Raw genomic sequence first — 18961 nt, forward strand, 5'->3', positions numbered from 1 at the left:
GGAGTGTTTTGCTTCTGACAATATCTGAGTATTCTTTTTGTGACTGACATTTAGAATTAGTAGTTATATTGTCTCATTAACAAGTTTACTGTCAGCCCCAAGTATCTTGTAGAATTATTAACTTCTGTGTTTGTTCAGGCTCCTCCTTTGGTGCAGAAAGGCTTGTTAGATTGTGAATGTTAAGGATCTTCTCCTAATGGATGAATGGATTTACAACTAAGTTCATAATTTTAGTTCTTAGCTCTTATGGAAAACTTGTATAAACACATTTTTTTTCACCTGTGTAAGTGTGATCTGTGTTTGGATCATGCATGGCTTCTTTGCATATAAAAAATTGTCCATTCTGTACAATTTGTACAACTACATCTGAATTTTTGGATGGACTGAATTTTTGGTAGCTAGTAACTGCTAGCTTCATCTTTACACCTCCAAAGTATAAACTTATAATTTTGGGCAAGCGTGTGTAGGTTAATTTTCTTTCAAATTCAACAATCTTGTTTTCTGAACACAAAATTTAAGAGGCTTGAATACATTGCTGCCAATTTCTCTGAATGTAAAAACAAACTAAACCTAAAATCTGGATTAATTCTGTGAATTTGCTGTGAAGAGTGGAAAGCTGTAAAGTATCAGTTCATGTTTATGCTTAAAACTGTTTATAAGATAGATGAAGCTCAGTTTTTATTTAAATACCAGAAGTATCTATTTAGTAAGCTTCCCCTGGTAAAGAACTCAGTAGGGTGCAAAAGGTGTCACTTTTTTGAGCTCTACTCCCAAAATAACTTTTTCATATTTGAGTCTTTAGAAGGAGAGGGTATTCACAGAAAATTGCCAAAGCATTGTGCATTCCCCTATTTCCTTGTGTTCCTTAGGACTCATTTCCTTCTGGTCAAGTTTAAATACACATGCTGTTTTTACTGTACTTCTTCAGGGTTTCTTTTGATTTGTGGAAAACAAGTAACTTTTTTCTCAGATGCTTTCCTGCCTCTTTCGTGTTTCTTAATTGTGCAGGGCAGTTTTCTTGGTAACCTTAAAATACTTGTAGTATTTAAATTGATATTATTGATCATAACTTTTTGTCTCATGAAGATAAGTAGATTTCCATATTCTCAAATATGGTTCTACTTCTTTTTCTTTTCCCTTGGCTCCTAATTTTAAGTGACTTTTCCCACTTTCTTACTGGTGCACCCACACTGTACCAAAGCACCTGAGGCATAAATTTTAGACTACAAAAATATTGCTAGGTTATCTCTATCTGTAAAGCTCCAATAAGAGATGCATTTCACATCTTCAAAGAGTTCTCTGATAATCTACTTGAATCAGCAGTTTATATAATTTATAAATTTGAATGATGTAAACTCACTATTAATATAGAAAGACTTTCCCATCATGCAGTGGCAATTAAATGTGTGATGTGGGAATCAGGTCTCATGATTTAAAGGCTTACCAGCAGTAATTCTTGAATGTCTGTATTCTGCAGTGAAATGGAGTATGCAATAGTTACCTTTGGTAATACTCATGCATACCTGTAACTGCACACATGCTGGTGGAGGTGGAGCTTTTTAGCTCTGTGTGAGAGCTCTGTGTGAGAATGAGTGTAGTGCTTCCTACCCAACCTGATCCATGCAGTGCTCTGTGTGTGTATATATATATATATATATATATATATATATATATATGGTGTGAGGTATTATGGACTAGGTAGAAGTAGCAGATAAGATGAATGTGTGAAGTAGCCATGTGATTTTTCTGTAAACTCTCTTTCTGTTAAAAGTAGTCTGCACAAGTAACAGGACTCAAAGTTAGCAAATATGTTGAGTTTGTCATGCCCCAAACCACACGGAGTGGGTGGCCGGAGTGGCTGTGCTATTTTGCAGTACAGTTTGCCTGTTTGATCAATATTTTGGTTTTTACCTCAGCTACTTGTTTGTAACCCTCTTTGATCAAGTGAAGATTTGTAGTGTGAATCTGCTTTGTTTCTGGCTATATATGCAACAAATGATTCTGTGATCCTTGCAGAGAGATTGTTTTGTACTGACGTAGAATACGTCACTCGCATGAGCAAAAAAAGTTTGAATGGTAAAAAGCGCAATTTTTTTCAGTAAAAGCCTCTTCTACATGATCAAATTCCTAAAAGACTTCAGGGAGCTACGTAGTTCATTTTGACTGTCACCAACTGCCTGAATCCAAAACCTGTATGAGGATTAATCACAGTACATAAGATGTCTGTGTGCAGGTTGCAGAGTTGCTGGGCTATGCATAGAGCACTATATATGCATATATCCAGGGGTTGTGTGAGTGCATGTGCCTTTTCTACTTGTACAACAGGTTAAACATCTATCTAAAACCAGCACAACTAACTTAGCTATCTTCCCATTTTTGATATGCAGAATGATAATTTTTAATTTGTTCTTGTTTTGTGTAGGATTGTGACAGTGATATGCAATGATGAAGGGAGTCATGTTTCAGTTTCCTGTGTTAAAAGTGCAGCCTTGTTTTGGCTTAAACCAGAGTAGAAATAGTGTTGGCAGAGTCAGTGACATGTAACCTAGACCCTACTGGGTACTGTGGCCCATTGCTATGTGGCACTTCCTTTAGGCAGATCCTTTGACTGATGCTGCTGTCAGGAGAGAAATCACAGTGCAGTTACTCTCAGTAGGCCCTCAAGAGGTCAGGGACTCAGTTGCCAAGTATTATACAGGAAAAAAGGCTTTGATATATGGACAGCTTTTATATTTACATTTGCCTTCAAATGGGGGCTAGCTTCATCTACCTTCATAATGCTCTCCCTTTTAATTTTTAATTTTTGTTTTTAATAAGAGGAAAAAAAAAACAGAAACAGAATACTGAAGATTTACCATGTGTGCAATGAATAAGTGAAGATTTTTGATATTTTACTTGATGCAACAAAAATGGTATTTGGACATGTTGTCTACAAAGCAAAGTACTGAAAGTAGAAGAAAAACTTTGTTGGTTTACTTGGGAATGACGTATGTATTAAAATTTGAATAGCTAATGCAAGGTGATGTTATTCCTACACTGTTTTTTTATTTTGTTTTGTTTTTCCATCTGGCTTCACAATGAATAAATTAAAAGGCTTTAATAATTTAAAGTAATACATGTATTCATATCTCTTTACACTTTTCTCAGGTCATATGTATACTTCCTGTAAATTACGATCTCATTGTCTCTGTACAGGTATTAAAGAAGTAATGTATCCTGGAAGGTAAATCTCTAACATAGTTGATGGAAAAAAGATAGAAAAAAAAAATCCTTTAAGTCTTACACAGACTATCAGAGTGAATGAACTCTTCTTCCTGGTTGTCTTGTCAGGTCTATAGACAGAAAAGCTTTCTTACCATGTTGGCATGGAGCAGGCATTCTCTTAGATAGTATTCTTCTCATTTCCTAATTTCACACCTAAAGCCTTAATGTGTCTTGATTGAGTTTACCCAAGAACAAGATATATAAATCCTTTTATTTTCTTTCTCTTTTTTCCCCTTTTCTTTCTTGTTATTTTCTCCCTACTTCTTCTTTCCTTCCTGCAAAAAAATCCAACAAAATTCATCCCTTCTGTAAGGAAATGCTGTAGAAGATAAATAATTTGTGTTTTATAAGCAGAATCATATGCCACTCTGAGTAGGGGTAGGAGAGTGCTTGTACAATCTGTGCCTTTTCATCTCTGCCAACAAATTTTGAAAAGTTGTTTATCAGCTTTTGAGGATGTGAACTGAATGTTAGAAAAGCAGTTTAGGTCTCTGAAACTCTGTGGTTATTGTCACACAGTGCATGAAAATGTCAGTGTATATCTTAAACATGGACTTTGAATTCTTACAGAAAACATAAGAGCACATTTTTTGTGTGCTTAGTTCTTCTCATGCTACATTTAATATTTTTTATATATTAACACTGCATTTTCTTAAGGAGAGACAACCATGCAGCTTGTTAACCAACTAGATCAAGCAGACCTGTTGCCTATGCTAAAGGAAAGACAATCTTGTTTAAAACAAGGTATAAGCAGGAGCATCACAGAAAAATGGTGAAAATCTTAGTGATGGGAAAAATTATTAATAGCTGCTATATCAGGAAAATTGAGTTTACAAATCTCCTTTTTCTTAAAATCAGGTGTAATAATTATTCATGCAGGTTGCATGGCAGTGTTGCAGGTAGCCTTTGTATTTCTTGAGCGCGATGATGGATTTAAAAATTATTTCTTGGGTGCTGTCAGATTAACCATGTGCACTTTTGCTCATGATGGTCTGCCAGCCTGGATTTGAGGGTAGAACTAAAATTTCCTTTCTTTCCCACATAGCTCCAAACATATGTACATTTTGGAAAAACCACTAATTGACTTCTGATTCAGCTGATGAGCTGGATGTAACAAGTAATTGGAAGTTCATCATGTTGCAAATAGCAATGTCTATGGCACAGTTTTGACTCTGCTGCTTGCTCTTCCTAATGAGCTGCTCAAAGAAAGACCACCCAGGACTGTTGCTTCTCACATTCTGCACCAGCTTGCTGCAGTTGATGCAGATGTACACATGACCAAACACAACCTGAGCCCTGTAACAGGATATTTTTCTCATTTGGGAGAATTTGCATTTGAATAGGTGATACAGAAATCAGGTAAAAGGGGGAACATCTAGTTGAGGTTTATGATATATAAACCAGATTTTTCACCATTGCCTACAGGCGCATGTTACTGTTCTCATGCTTCTGTGGGACCCGTCTGTTCTGTAGTGTTACAAACTAGCTTGCAGCACTGAAAAATGGTTAAAGAGCTATTGTGCTTGCTTTTGCATTTATTCATGTTATATTTAATTTATTAGGATCTATTTATTAATGTAGCACATCATGATTCATAGTACTTAGGGAGGTAATCCTTCCTTGCTTTCCACCCACAAGCTCCTAGCTCTCAAAAATCTCCAGAACCAGCTATCAAATAACCCCCAACCATCCAGTTTGGGAAGGTGAACTTTTCTGCTAATGAAAGGTGTGATGGTTTCTATAAAATATTTTCTCGACAGGCCCATGATAAATGTGATATGGTTGTCCAATTGCTTATGACTGACTATTGTCCTGGAAATTGTTATCGTAACATGCTACTTGGAAGTACCCAAAAAACCATTTTGCATTCTTTTGGAAATAATTTTTATTATTGGACAGTAGATGTGGCATATTAGTTCTTAATGGCTACACAGTAGTTATTTCTTTGTTTTGTGACCTTCCTTAGAAAAAATAATGATGAGGTAGTGTGGGAGGATCACCTGGATGATTGTGTAGGAAAACTGGATAATCCCTTAGAGGCCACATGTATATCCATGCTATCCAGCAGGAATTAAAAGTAGACCTGTTCCCTGTAAACCCAAGTGATCACTTCTTTTTTTCCTACCTGCAAAATTGCTCAGATTCATGCTTTAGATAGCAATATGCTATTTACATGACTTATAATACATGCAAACTGTTCTTTGGATTTCTTATCCTATCTGAAAGTAACAGCAAATACCAAGTTGATGTTAGACATTCTAAGTAATCTGAACATTGCAGCAGACATGGTATAACTAAAGCTAATTAATTCAGCTTTGGGAAACACTTCCTCACTCAAATTGAAAGTGTAACCATGCATAGTCTAGCTCACAAAGTTGATTAAACGGCCTAACTACAGCTTTAGGGGATTAAATATCACAACTAAGTTAGTACAATGAAACGTGGCAAGAAGCCTCATGCAGATTAGCAAATTGGCCAACTGCTAACCTAAGAGAGCTCTTCATTCACATCTGAATAAAGCTGTTCAGATGGTTAGACTTACTGTTTTTCTTTTGTATGAATTTTGGCAGTAATTAGATTTACTCTCTCTCCCCCAAAATCTATATTTATAATTGTTACTGCTGTAGCATCTAACTACCAAATGTGCATTTGAAGTTTTTGCTACAACCATGTAAGCTTAAAGAGACTTATGCACAGTCACCTTTCCTTTGATATGTGGTAAACTTGCTTCTCTTTAGCATTCCCAGCTTTTTATCTGTAGGTTTGAAAATGTGTTGTTGATACCTGAAATGTACATATTTTTTAGGCTGAGTGTCGAAGAAAAAGGTATACAGGAAAGGAAGAAAGTTTGTAAAGTTTTCTAAAAGTGAGACTCTCTTTGAATATGAAATTCTGATCTCATACTGATCTAATACAACTTTAAAAGTATTTTAATAAACAGTGAAATGGCTGTAACTCCACAAATGTTGTTGTTGGTGATTTGAATGCTTGCATGAGCTGGATGCAGCGAAGCTGAGGTGTGGTTTGAAGCAGTTAAGGTAGGAAGTTAATGCACTCTAGCCTTGGGTACTCTGCTGTTTTCATCTAGCATTGGTCTGTGCCACTGTTGAAAGGAGTCTTGTGTTTTCCCATTATGTCTTCCCAGCCTCCTATTTCTGCTTTTTTCTCTTTTTTTCTTTATTTTTTTTTTCTTTGTAGCAGGCCAAGCAACTGGTGTTGACCTGGATTAAGGGACAGCTAGGTAAATAAAAAACTGATTGCATGGTCTGAGTCACAGGGTGGTGGTGAAGTGTCCACACTGTGTGTAGAGTCTCATGGGAATCTCCATGGGGACCAGTCTTTAGCAGTGACTGGAGCAGGCAATGTGCTGCACACATCATGTTTGAAGGTGACCCAAGAATGAAGGAGGTGACCAGTTGAGGGCTTGAGGGAAGGGCTAGTGTGCAGGGATTCCTAGAAAGCAGGAGGAGTGCTGTGTCAAGAATATGAAGATGTTCAGTAGGGATAAATGCATCTAGTAAGGAAGAGCTCCTGGCAGGAGCATAAGCTGAGAACAGAGGGGCTTGGGGGAGCAGCTCTGCAGGAAAGGACCTGAGGCTTCCTGCAGACAATTCCCTGACAAGGAAAGGAGTTGATCAAGGGCATCCTGGGCTGTATCACCAGGCACACAGCCAGTAGATCAAGGCAGGAGATTATCCTCCCTGGTTATTCAACACCCATTGCATTACGTCGAATTATATTGCATCCAGTTTTAAGGGGCATGATAAAAGGAAAGTTGCTGATAAATTGGAATGCATTCAGCAAAAACCATCATGATGAGCACTTGCCCTTCTAGGAGAGTCATCTGGAATTGGCCTTTGTCAATTTGGAGAAGAGGTGGACTCCCAGTGCCTATGGGGGTTATAGACCAGAAGATGAATTCTCGGCAGTGACTAAATTGAAACGGGAGTGATTCAGATTAAATGCATGTAGAAGCTTTTCTCCATTACTGGGGGATGGAGAGCTTATGTAGTCTTTTGTCTTCAGAGATTTTCAATTACTGAGTACCAGGGACTGACCTTACAGCTGAGCCTATTTTGAAGTATAGTTTTTGCAAGGGATCTCCTGAGACATCTTCCAGCCTGGATTACTCTGTTTCTATGATTTTTGGTTGAATTTCCTGATTCCAACTCTAGCTGGAAAGAATGCTGTCAGTGTTTTGGTGGCAATAGAGGGAGAACTTTCTCCTTTCTTTTAATACTGAAGATTTACTTCTCCTCCCTGAAGATAGTCTTCGGTGTTTAAACTAATCTCTTACTCTGTTGCGGTACACAAGGGGAGCACATGGGGGGTTATTTTGATTTAGTTAAGGGAGAGTTGTATGTCCAAGGAACTGACCTCATTTTGCTAGGTGATGGTTAACTATACAGTTGTTGGAGCTGCATTTAAACCTTTAAATGTCTCTCAGGACTTTAAAACAATTATTTTAGAGGAATTTTTTATTAAATAGGAGTAGTGTGTTTCTAGACACTTGCCCTCAGTTTATTTTCATTTTAATTGCAGAAACAAGCAATTCTTCCTCATTGCAAGTTGACTCATCACATAACTATAAACAGAGATACTGTATACAAAGTTTAGGTGGCATGGACAGTTTTCTCTTCTCAGGCTCTCTAACACCACCATTTTCTAACAGGAAATCCCACAAATTAAATGGAAAAGGAAAAAAAATAGTGTTCATCCTGTTTAAAAGTGGTGATGCGTATGTAAAATGAGTGAGGGTTACAGTTTCTGTCTAGTATCCATTGCTTAACTGAGTCAGTTAAGGTTTGTTTATATCAGATGGGAAAGTTGCAGTGCTGTCACTGAAAGTATCACCACCAGATCACTCTGATGTTAAGGATCACAGTAATTATTTACCACTGATGATTAGAAAGCCCACATATGATAAATAGACCACACATTTTAAAAGCTCACTGGAGATGCTTGCTTTTGCTCACTAGGATTTTTCCTTTAAATAATGAAATATTTCTTGTAAACCGGGAGAAGTGCCACAAAACAGCATTATCTTAAATTTTGCCCAAGGCCTAAAGGGAAGTGTGTAATTTTCAAAACATGATTGTATGTATGTATGAAGTATTTATCTTTGGAGTCATAACTAAGAGTTTAAAAACTATATTTAACTGAGCCATTTTAAATTGATTTTTTTTCTCTCTAATTATGGAACAATGAGGTCTGTGTATGTCATCACCATATTGCTGCATAAAACTATTTGCTCACTCTAAGCTATTGCTTTTCTTCCCTTCCTGAGTGCTGAAATGTGCTTAGCTTGGTGCTACTTTATGATTTCCTGTAGCTACCTTCTGTTTCACTCCTTTTGATAGAAATAATCTCTCCTAGGATGGCAAATGAAATCACATGTGCTGTAAATCAAGTCAAAGATGTGAAGAGATCTCTAAAAGTTCTGCAAGGTTGTTACCACTTTCCTTCTAATGGGTATTAAGGCTTGATAATTGCAAAAACCTGCTTCAAAAGCAGCTCTCTGGAGGTTTCTTCAGATGCGGAATTCTTTGTGTTGCCAGTGAGCAAGCTTAGCGTCCTCCCTTCTTTATGCTATCCAGTTTCCTTTCCTGGTACAGGTTTGTATGATTGCTGGGACAAATTATTACTTGTTTTACTAAATCTTACTGTTAACATTGGTTTTATATTTTAGTGCTAAAGCAGGAAATGGTAATATTTTCCCAATGGTAAATTGTGTTGAGTGGATGGAACTGTTCCGTGTCTGGCCATGGTTTGTTCTGCTTGGGGTTTACCCAGCTTGTCAGACCATCCTGTATAAAACATCTGTTTTATTTCTAAAAAACACAACAGAAAAATTTACATTGTTTCATGTTTAGGTTCAGAGTGTTTTAGGAGATGGGTGTAAGAGACATTTGGTTTCAGCTTCAGCCTCTTGAATCAATGCTTTCATGTCTTATGTTAGATGAGTGAAATAAATTTGTTTAAAGGTGGTGGGTTTTCTTCTTAATTTTTTTAATTCAAATTCTTACTTGAGGAAGATATTGAGATGAGCATAGTGGTCTGAAGCTTTTTAAACTCTGGAATATCATCTCTGAATTCCTGCAACAACTTTAAAATGGCCTATATTGTCCTGTGTTTTGTGCTTTATCTGCAGTCAGATGTTTGTGATATGTTGACCAAACTTGTGTTTGGATGCCAAATTACTTAGGAAAAAAGCCCCAAACCCAAGGTAACTAGAAAAAATATTAATGCTTGAACCTGACAATCAAAATGTAGCTTGTAATGGTCACTTACTGCAATAAACAGTTGTAGAAATTAATTGCTGGAAACACTGGTGTGGTATAACCCCAACTAGCAACAAAACACCACACAGCTATTGGCTCACTACCCCAGGTGGGATGGGGGAGAGAATTGGAATTAACAAACAAAGCAAACCAAAGAATTAATTCACTGCTTCCCATGGAAAGGCAGATGTTCATCCATCCCTAGGACAGCCAGGGTCTGTTACGCACAACAGTGACTTGGGAACATCGTCACTCCAAATGTCCCCACTTCCCTCTTGTGTCCCCCAGCTGTATATGCTGGTCATGATGCCATGTGGTATCCCTTGGGTCAGTTGGGGTCAGCTGTCCTGGCTATGTCCCCTCCCAGCTCCTTGGGACTCACTGGCCTCTTCACTGATGGGGTGAGGAGCAGAAATAACCTTGGTTCTGGGTAAGCTCTGCTCAGCAATAACAAAAACATGCCTGTGTTATCAACAACTCCAAAACACAGCCCTATATAGCCACTATGAGGAAAATTACCCTATCCCAGCCAAAACCAGCAAAAACATAAACTATTTAACATTAATTTCTATTTTTTAATTAATTATTTGCCTAATTAAAAATGCTTCATCTTGGCATAGTTTTCTTTTGAGATTTATTTATTGTCAGTATTGTAGATTCCAAAATAATTCTGAATTGAGTTATAGTCTGACTTGAGCCTGTACACATGCCCAATGAGGCTGTGGCTTGTCAGGTGAGATGGGTGAAATTCTTGTTTTCATTTTTGTTTTCTTGCTCTCTTTCTCCACAAAACATGCCAAAACAGGGAAGGGGATGGGGGTGTCTACAGCAAGATAGGTATAAAGTGGAATTGGGTTTGAAGAAGTTGGTTATATCAGGGTATGTTGTTATATCACTTTTGTGAAAAGAACTATTAGAAGTGGAATGAACTACACACAGTCATGATTAAAAAAAGTAGTAGTGTTGCATTTGGAGAGAACTGTGGTTGCTATGAGGATGCAGGCAGGCTTCAATTTGAAATAGTCTTTGTAGGTTGGTTGTAAAAATGGTTATTATTAGTAGAGCGGGTGAGGTCCTCTGTTGTAGGTAGTTACATGAAATACTATCTCATGCTGAGGTTCTATTGTTGAGTTTCTGAGAAACATTTTGCAAGCTACACTTGGTTTTGCAGATGATGGATGATTTACCAGGTAGAAAGTTGCCAAATCTTAAAGAAGTTTTTAAAGGGTCTGTATTTTTGCATCCATTATTCAGAGAGACTTTTTGCCCTTTTTGGGAAGCTGGAGGAAGTACGGATTCAAGCTCTACATGCCCAAAAATGCACTGGAAGTTCAGCCCTCAAGATCCCAGGGTAGTTCTTTTGGAGAGCCTGCCATTGTGTGACATGTTAGCAAACACTGGGAACATTGCCCTTCAATTCTATGTGTGACTCTTCCTAGTGTCTGCTTTTATTTCTTCCTGTCTTGCTTAAAATAGAAAAAACTTTAAATCTTATTAAAATATGCAAATTCACTGCATTTGTTGTCAGTATGGAAGAAGGTTAACATGGTGGAAGACATTAGACCTTTTCACTTTTCTTGGACTGATTTTGCAGTCTTGGACTTCAATTATCTTTAGTAAATTTCAGTTTGTAGAAAGTGTGCTTTTCTCCAGGACTTCTGTAAAAGGTAATATTAGCAAGAGAAAGTCAAACCCAAAACTGATCAACAAGCAAGAGAAAAAAACAGAGGAAACAAGATGAAAAAAGAATGAGTAATGTTGACAGGATTGTTCTTAAACTGTGTGAAAGACATCAATGCGTAGTACAGAGGAGAGGAGCATCATTTTTTAAAGGGTTTTAGAAGTGTATAATTCAAAATACTTAACATTCTGTCAAGTTACATAAACTGTAGTCTTGTTAAACTCATATTTTCTTTGAAATACTAAAGGAGGTTGCTAAGGGGTGGGGGGGATGTCAAATGAAATGGCTGCGATGATGTTATGCAACACAGTTAATTTCGACCTACGCTCTACTTCTCTGCAGAAGAAGTTGAAGAAGAGTCTGAAACTACAATTGAGGTTGATTTGACTGATAAACAGAAACATCAGTTGAAGCACAGAGAGCTTTTCCTTTCTCGCCAGTATGAGTCCCTACCAGCAACGCACATCAGGTAAGAAGTAGTAAATACAATTTATCTGTGTGTTCCACTGGGTGGATTGCCTGCCCATGGCCCATCTGCTGCACTGCTTCCGCCTTGCAAAAGGGTGTCACTGATCTTAGCTGAGTTGGGCCAAGTTGTCCCATGAACTGCTTTGGAAGCACCTTTGTTTTTCCTTCTGTTACTTGATGTTTGAGCCTTAGAAGAGACAAGTCTCAGAGCTCTAGCTTGCCAGTTGATAGCATCAGTTGATAATTTGGTGGAAAGTCAGTCTGTCGCTGCTTTGGAAGAGCTAATTTTTTTAGTTTTTCTGCTGGCCAAAGGAAGCTTGACCATTTTGTCTGGCCTGGGAAACAGCAGATGGGTTTGGAAAGGAGGCAGTGACTCATTGGTCAGATCTGCAATTTAGGGCTGCATGCATGTAAAATTAAAATTACTCTAACTTCACTAAATGTGAAGAAGTCATGACTGAGTTTGGCTAAATGTTGTGGAAGCATTTCAAGTATTGTTTTAAATCGCCTTTAATGCTAATGTAGGAAGAGGCTTGCTAAAGCTCAAAAAGTGTTTATCAGCTTCTTTCTGTAAGTGATGTAGGTGCTTATGTCATCGTCTATTTACAAGTCAGAAAAACTTTTTTTTTTGTGTTGGAATGAGGGGATGATGAATCTAGAAATGGAAAAGAAATAGCACAGTGATGGGGGGAGTCTAATTTAGTGTGAAACAATGCATTCTTACACTGCATTCTTAAGGAGTTTTCATTTTCTTATTACATCTAGCTGCTCCCAGCTATTTCAGACCATAAGTGTCTAGAAGTTGCCAAAAAAAAGGTACATATTGTGCAAGAGGAGAAGCACATTGTATGTGTATATTTATTTTCTCTCTTATTGGCAAATCACAAAATCATGGAATAGTCTGTGTTGGAATGGACCGACAAACATCACTGAATCCAGCTCCTGGCCCTGCACAGCACCATTTCCAAGAATCACACCATGTGCCTGAGAGCATTGTTCAAACACTTCTTGAACTCTGTCAGGCTTGGTGCTGTCAGCACTTCCCTGGGGAGCCTGCTCCAGTGCCCAAACACCCTCTGGGTAAAAAACCTTTTTTCTAATATCCAAGCTAAATCTCCCTTGACACTAGAAATTTTTGTATTAATTTCTTGTGCTTTATTCAGCTACTTGTTCTGACTTTGAGAAAGTCATTTAACTGTCAATTTTCTGCTGCTCCAACTATAGCATGGAGATAATAATCCTGTGCAGTTTCTTTTACTTACTTTGACATTTAGGTATTGAAATAAGGTATTCTCCTTGCAGAGGGAAGATTACATAGAAGAAGTACTGTAAATGTCTTCTCACCTCACAATTGAGGGAGCAAATACAATAGAGGTTCTCCAGTACATAGTTCACAAAGGAGGCAGAAAAACACGTGAATTCATGGTACATGCCACGCAGCACAGCAGAGTGATGACTTGCATCTACTTTTCAGAACAGATGAATGTTGTAGGACTGTGCTGTCATGTTTTACTAAGACCTTTAGCAGACGAATTCTGGAACAAGCTTGATGTTTCAATGTTTTGAAACTCTGTTTTAAAAAGAAACAAGAAGGCAAATACGCTGTAAGGTATTCATTCCTTACTTAGATCTTCAACTTACTAGTGTTCACATTCTGTGATTTTCAGTAGTTTTCTTAACTTTTATTAAATAGCTTGTCGTCTAAAGAGGATAGAAATATTGAGAAGGTGGCATTCCTCTAGCTTTCTTCCATCAGTACTCCAGAATACTCAAGGATGCAGATATCACAGCTTCTCTGGGAGTCTGTTTTGATTTTTGATGTCTGTTATGGTGATTTTTTTCCCCCGTCATCTATTTGGGATTTTACTTTCTTTGTCTACTACTTTGTGTTCTATCACTGTTTCTCTGAAAGGAGCCTGATGCCATCTTAGTTATCTATCTTTTCATTAGCTAATTGAACAAAGCAGTAGAATTTCTCCCTTTAGTTGTCATACCTGAAGAGTGAACAAATCCAGTTTAATATCATCTGCAGACATGTTGAAAGTGTATTTTTTCTCAGGGTCAGCAATTGGGGAATACCCCCAGTAACCAGCTGCCCGCTGGACTTTGTATCACTCACCACAGCCTTTCCAGTCTGGAGGTTTTTTCCAAGCTTATTGTCTACTTGTCTAGTCCATGTTTCCAATTTGCTTGAAGGACACTGGGACACTGCAGGCCTTGCTGAAGTCAGGTTCAATGGCATTCTCTGCTGTCACTGGTCTACCAAGTCAGTTGCCTCTATATGGAAAGCTAGGGGATATTTGTGCAATCAAAGCCAGGGTAGCTCCATGACGTGGGCCTTTGCTCTAATTAGGCACCTGCAGTTTTAGCCCTTAGGAAAAACTGGATTTACAGGAGTAAACGGTACAATTGCATATAGTGGAGATTGGAGATTGGAAATCAGTTCTCTCCAGATTAAGAACGTGAAAACTCAACCCCTCTGAAAGGAAGAGGAGAAAGTTCAAGTTGATTTTAAGACAATGGAGGAGATTTTTGACAGCTACAGTTATTGACCTTTTCCTGACATCTTCAATGAAGAAAAGTATCTGAAACCAACTGCCTTTTTTGTTGAAACTGAAGGAGTAAAAGAATTTTACCTAGTATGTTTTTATTTAGTTTTTACTTATAAGATTTTTACTGCTTTTGTTTTGTCTTTCTTCTTTTCTTAACTTTACCCTTTTTACATTTTTCAAACTGAATGGTAGAGGAAGTTACACCTCTTTCCCTCCAAAAAAACCCTATCACTAAGGTTACTTTTGTTCTGGTTCACAATTCCAAATACAGTGATGTGTCATTTATACACCTGTTGCTGTTACTTCATAGTTGAAGCTTGAGAGTAACTACCTTACAGTAATTTATTGGGTTAGATTTCTTTGATATGACTGTCTAATTCTGGAGCTTTTTGGTCTGCAGCTCTGGGTTTTGAATAATTCTGATGTAATCTGTTTGCTCTTGTATTAGTGAAATACAGTTTCATCCCTCATTCTGATGTTTTTATTTTGTTATATATGTATTATATGTAACTGTCTTTATATGTTATTTGTTTTGTTAGAAATGCTGGCATTTTTTTTAGACCTCATCTTGTCTCCCCTTTAAATTAGATGTCACTGCCATTTCAGTAGCTTTATGGAGCAGCAAAAGTTTTTGCATTAAAAAAAACCCCAGAGAGCCAGATTTAGTTGTGGATGGATGGAATGTAAGAGAATAGAGATAGTGATGAAAGTAATTTTACTGTTAAGGAGTTAGAATTGTACTAATTATTAAAAATTAGGAACAGGCTTACTTTTAATAGGCTACAGATAAGTCCAATTAAAATAAGTATTGTAAAAAACTAAGTTAGCTAATCGAAGAGTGAGTTAGAGTTTGTTGGCCGTGCTGTAAGAAAGAAGGAGTCAGTCCTGCAAGGAGCTACCTATAAGAAATCACCCAGAAGGTATAGAACTTTTACAATAAGATGACAACATTTAGTAAATAATTAGAAGTGGGTAGTGTAGTAATTAAATGTGGCAATGGTGTATTGTGGACACAGTTCTTGTCGTTGAATGTGTTTTAGAAGGTGGAATTACCTAGCTTGTTCTGGAGTCATGGTGTGTGGCACAGAACAAGCTCATGTGTCGGTCTGGGAATCAAAGACAAGGCTTGTTACCTTCCTGCCTATTTGTCAAGTTACAAGTGAATTATTGCCTCCCCTGTCTGCTCAAATGTGTGCAGTCAGTAACACCCCTCCAGTGGATTGTCTCCTTCCTTCCTAATCCCTGCGTGATGCAGATGCAGTCTTGCCAGGCTCTGTAATCCCACATGTTCTTGTCACAGTTGTCTTGCCCGCCAGTCTCCCTGTGCCGCCCTCCTTCATTGATGTCACACAGGGAACGCACCCAGGATCGGTGCAGGTGGCTCCTGTGAGTGGTGCCATCCCAGAGAGGGGCTGAGTTGAGCTGAGATTTGGGCTCTTAGAGGTTTGAGCAAATACAGCATTTGGGAAAGGCATGAAAAGTTACAGAGAGAAAAATGGTGAAAGGCGCCAGAAAGTTTAAATTACCTGCTAGTGTTGCAAAATTCACCATAAAATTTAGCATTTGGTAAGAGTGAGTTCTTGTATAAAAATCTGCAAATTATTATCTTGTTGGAGATGCATTGGGTTATCTTACTTGTGATTTGGGCTTTAAATTTATTTTTCATTCTTAAGCTATCAAGTGTTAATAGGTATTAAACATGTTTAGATTGTTGTAAAAGATGCATCAGTGTCTAAGTTCATTTGTAATTGCTCTAAAGTAAAATATTTATTATGAATTCTGTAGAAGAATTTATTTATACATCAAGGTTCATCTTACATTTTAATATCTTTGCTTATTTCTTGTTTGCTTATTTGGTGTTCTAGTCTTGGGATTGGGGAGTTTTTATGTAAGATGATGATGATGATTATATTTTAAGTGTTTGGAAAGTATATGTAAGCCAGGCATTCTCAGATGTCATCATAAAAGCAGGTGTGAATCTTTTGGGCTGCTTTATACAGCAATAAAAAACTCCACCCCCTTTAGGGAAAAAAAGAAAATAATATTCTTTTTCTTGCATTTCATTTTACATGTGTAGGATATCTGTGCATTATGTAGAATGTTTGTCATGATGGGATCTGTTCAAATAACTGTAGTAAGTTTACACCCTAATCTTTAACGAGGAGTATTTATTCAATCTGCAGTGGATAAACTAAGTGTTTCTTATGTGTTTTAGAAGATTCTATTTGTTGCTTGGCATAAACAGCAAATTCAAGTTTTCTATGCACCTATGGAAGAAAAAATTTCTGAGTATTGATTCTGAAATATTCTTATACATAGTCTTTATTTTAAAAACTGACAAAAGGCAAAACGAAGAAAAGAGCCCTCAAAATTATCCTAAGATGGTCATGGCTTGGTTTATTACTTCTGTCCCAGCACAGAAAGGTCTTCATGAGACTTTAGAAAATTTTGATTGCATAAGATAGTTTTATTAAAAGCTGATTAATGTAATTGGGAGAATGTGAGTATTTTTGCACGATGCCTGTGCATATGTGATGTTAAAGAGCATCCAAATAGTCAGATTGTGAGAAGAGTTCTTCAATTTTTATTAAGCAATTTATACCCCCTGCATATTTTTACATATAAATATACAAAAAAGTATACTTAAACTTCTAAAGTACCAGTTTATAAGGATTTTGGTCTCTTTTGACATTATTGTGATCATTAATGGAATTCAGAATACAGTGTTAATTTTTTTCTGTTTTGTTAGTTTTTAATTGTTTTTGGTGATGGTGTTTGTTTGTTATTTTGATGGTTGTGTTTTTGATTGTTAAATGGTACCCTTGCTCTTGGGTAGACTAAAGAAATTTTGATTGGTACCACTTTGTAGATGGAGAAGAAAAAGTAGCTTAAGAATGTGCAGTTTATAAGAACATGCCATGCTTACAAACTGTAACCGTGTGGTGCTCTTTAGATGTGTTATAAATGACTCAGTTGTTTGAAGTCAATATTAGTGAGTCCTGATGAGATCATGAAGAAGAAAGAACAGCAAAAAAGAAAGTTGTGTGATAAAACTAAGGTGTAGAGAAATCCTTTTTTTCTGAATGTGGGATTCCTTCACTCAAAACACAATTGGTCTGAAGCTCAAGACAGATCCAGCAGGTCATTTTATAGTGTTAATGCTCAAGACAGGGACCTTTAGAATTTAGTGGTATTACCTTGAGATTTCTAGTTTTGGCATTCCTGGCAAACTAGAAGTTTCTGCATATATGGTGTGTGAGTAAATACACAGTTTTTAGCTACTTTTTAAAAGTAGCTAAAAATTTTTTTTACTTTTTACTTATTATGAACCTTATAGGCCTGATTATTTTCTGGCATAAATCAGACTGGATAGGGAGTAAATTTGTTTTGTGTAGGCATGTGCTTACTTAATCATCTGGATTATTAAGCGAGGTATTCTTTCCTTCTGGACTGAGTTTATTTGGAGCAAAGGGACTTTTGAAGCATGCCTGACTATTTTCTTTCTTCCTTTTCCAATAGAATTCAAATTATTCTTACTTGAATTAAAATGAAAATTCTGTTTAGGACAGAATCCGGCTTTTCTATATGGTCAATAGCCAGTACTAGTAACAGTACTAGTGTAAGAAAAAATGTATTTATCAGTGGAAAACTGTCACTTAAATATCTGAAAATCAGTACATATTTTCCTGTAGTGACATAATTACAAAGTAGGAGCCTTTCATAGGGTGCAAAATTTTTACTTTCAGCTGCTTGGAGTGATGTGTATTGCTTCTGAGCTGGGCAGCTTGTAATGGATGTGATGATCTTAAAGGTGTTCTCCAACCTAAATGGTTTAAAGAATGTATGGAAAATCGTTCCTAACCAACTTCCTGTGGTTTTGTTCAGTTCATGTGCATCACTGCTGCTGTGCTGAAAGGCAACAATTCTTTTACTTTTAAGCATGAATTAATCCCTAGAGAAAAAAATCAATGACTTGAATTTGCAACAATGCAGTTTCCAGTTTACAGAAAGTACATCTTGAACTTATGCTTATTTTGAGATATCAAAATATGTAGTTTTCCTGGGCCACACTGAGAAAATATTTACCTTTTAATTACTTTTAAATCCATGTCAGTTGGGCACAATTTCTTCAGGAGACTGTCTGTAAATCTTACCAATTTGGAGTGTACAAAATTAGCACTCCAGCTCTAATTAAAACTCTGAAGTTTTTGACTAAAAGCCACATGCAGTATCAATATCCTAGGTGATCCATCCATATGATCTATGCACATGTTTAGATGCCAGGCATTTACTAGTTCATTTAGATGTCCATAAATTAGTTTGCTGTGCATTCTGGTTTTGATTTTATTTGCTCAAGGGTGTGTTAATCAGATAATACCAAATTTATTGATTTATCTTTTGGCCACAGATACACAATCCTGTATTCTTTAGAAGATTGGTATTATTTTGTCAGAGGCACAGATCCCAGTAGTAGTCACCTATCAAATATGTTTGGGTTTTTCTTCCTCATGTTTGAGATGGCTCTGTAAATGGTCAGAGACTGACTTCAGCCAATTAATTATAAATCAATACAATGCAGATTTTTCTGGGTCAGTTCTAGATATTTATTGAATATTTGAAAAATCAGATTGTAGTTAGGGATCTCTTATAAGTTTAAATCACTATGATGATTTTTTGGTTTGTTTTTAGTGTTATGCAATAGCTTGTTCCCCAGT

General features: G+C 36.9%; 1 protein-coding gene across 1 annotated transcript in view; it reads left to right on the forward strand.

The window, feature by feature from the left end:
* Positions 1–18961, forward strand: part of MTA3 (metastasis associated 1 family member 3) — a 132877-nt gene that overhangs the window by 10898 nt on the left and 103018 nt on the right. The window contains exon 4 of the mRNA XM_041413555.1: positions 11569–11695. Within this exon, the coding sequence (XP_041269489.1) occupies positions 11569–11695 (127 nt within the window). The remainder of the gene's footprint in view (positions 1–11568; positions 11696–18961) is intronic.

Source organism: Onychostruthus taczanowskii, unplaced genomic scaffold, assembly GCF_017590055.1.
Source record: "Onychostruthus taczanowskii isolate IOZ18803 unplaced genomic scaffold, ASM1759005v1 scaffold42, whole genome shotgun sequence".
Classification (NCBI taxonomy): Eukaryota; Metazoa; Chordata; class Aves; order Passeriformes; family Passeridae; genus Onychostruthus; species Onychostruthus taczanowskii.